This window comes from Monoraphidium neglectum (assembly GCF_000611645.1).
Source record: "Monoraphidium neglectum strain SAG 48.87 unplaced genomic scaffold scaffold05318, whole genome shotgun sequence".
Lineage (NCBI taxonomy): Eukaryota > Viridiplantae > Chlorophyta > Chlorophyceae > Sphaeropleales > Selenastraceae > Monoraphidium > Monoraphidium neglectum.
Window position 1 is genome coordinate 1 of NW_014008312.1, and position 1543 is coordinate 1543.

The following is a 1543-nucleotide window of genomic DNA, read 5'->3' on the forward strand; positions in this document are numbered from 1 at the left end:
CCCCACACACCCCCCACCCCCCTCACGTGTGCCTCTGGCTCTCGCGCTCAAACATGGAGTATGTCGTCAGCATGACGTCGAACGCGCCCTGGCCGGTGGCTATGTTGTGCTCGTCCTCATCCAGCAGCTCCTTGGTTTTGGACAGGTAGGCGGCCACCGCCACGCCGTCAGGCTCCTCTGGGAGTTTGTGAGGAGGGGCGTTGGGGTTTCCGGGTGGCTTTGTGGAGCGTGCGGCGGGTGCAATTTGCGAGTGTGTTCGCGCGCGTGTGTGTGTGTGTGCCGTGCGTGTGTGTTCGCGCACGCGCGCGCGCGCGCGTGTGTGTGTGTGTGTGTTATGGTGGGCGTTGACAAAAATGCCCAGGGAAGTGCCATTCCACCACCCTGCGCGGTCAAGCGACCACCCCAGCCCAGCCCAGCCCACGCCCGCGAAGCCCTGGCCCCCGCACCCTCGCTGACGGTGTCGCTGCCGCTGCTGCCCTCCTCCTCGTCGTCGTCGTCGCCGCCGCCGCCGCGGCCGCGGCGCTCCAGCGGGTCGTTGAAGGCCTCGTCCCCGGGGCGGATGTAGCCGGGGGGCGGCTGCTTCAGGTCACCGCGGTCCAGCGCCTCAGCCACCTGCACGCGCATGGGTGGTGCAAGGGGCGATAACTTGCTGGGTGTCGAGCCCCGGCAAGCTGCAGGCGCGTGGGGGTTCAAAGGGTTCAGGGTGCAGGGCGCCGCGGCCAGGAGCCAGGTTGCTGACTGTTGCTGCACACCCCGGGGCTGCTGGCTGCACGCGTGACTGCATCAAAGCACTGGCGCTTCTGGGAGGTGGTGTTTTGTCATCCTCCGTTGCGGGACGGCGGGGGTGTCTGCTTGGAGGGGAAGCGGCGGCGGCGGCGGGAGCGGCGCGCGCAGACGGGCCCCCTGGCAGCGGGCCGCGGCGGCCGCGCCCCGCAGCCGAGGCGACAGCGACCGTGCAGCACGCGAGCGTCGCGTGGGGGGTGGCCACACCTTGATACGCCATGCCTCCAGGCGGCCGCGCGTCTCCTCCCTGGGGAGCGGGCGCACGGTGTGAGGGCGGGTGATCCTGGGCGCACACGCGGTGCACAGGGGTGGCGAGAGGCGCCCGCCGCAAGGCACCCTCCAACTGTACGTGACTGGCACGCATGTTTGACGCGGCTGGGCTGACGCGTGCAGCGCCGCCGCCCCGCACTCGCACCCTGCACAGTCGAGCGCAGCCGACAGCACGCGTGGGCACCCAAACGCGACGCGCATGGGAGGCAGGCAACACGCGCTTGCTGCGGGCTCCGCGCTGCGAGCTTCGTGCAGCGGACCTCTCATAACACACATGCACACGCACATACACACACACTTGCACACACACACACACACACATGCATCCGACCTGCTGTTGCCGTGGTAGGTCAGGACCCGCAGGTTTGGGCACCAGTGGCCGATCTCGCGCGCCCAGTTGTCCAGCAGCGACGCCGGCGCACACACCAGGTGGGGCCCCCTGGGGTGATCAGGGCGCAGCGCGGCACGGCCGGGAGGGGCGGGGCGGGGC

The 1543-nt window shown here is 70.1% G+C and overlaps 1 protein-coding gene across 1 annotated transcript in view; it reads right to left on the bottom strand.

Annotated features, from left to right (window-relative positions):
- Positions 1–22: 22 nt before the first annotated feature.
- The window catches only part of MNEG_15430 (SNF2 family DNA-dependent ATPase), a gene marked incomplete at both ends in the record, with an annotated part of 3901 nt that continues 2380 nt past the window's right edge, over positions 23–1543 (bottom strand). The window contains 4 exons of the mRNA XM_014036099.1: positions 23–177; positions 447–612; positions 991–1030; positions 1385–1492. Of these exons, the coding sequence (XP_013891553.1) occupies positions 23–177; positions 447–612; positions 991–1030; positions 1385–1492 (469 nt within the window). The remainder of the gene's footprint in view (positions 178–446; positions 613–990; positions 1031–1384; positions 1493–1543) is intronic.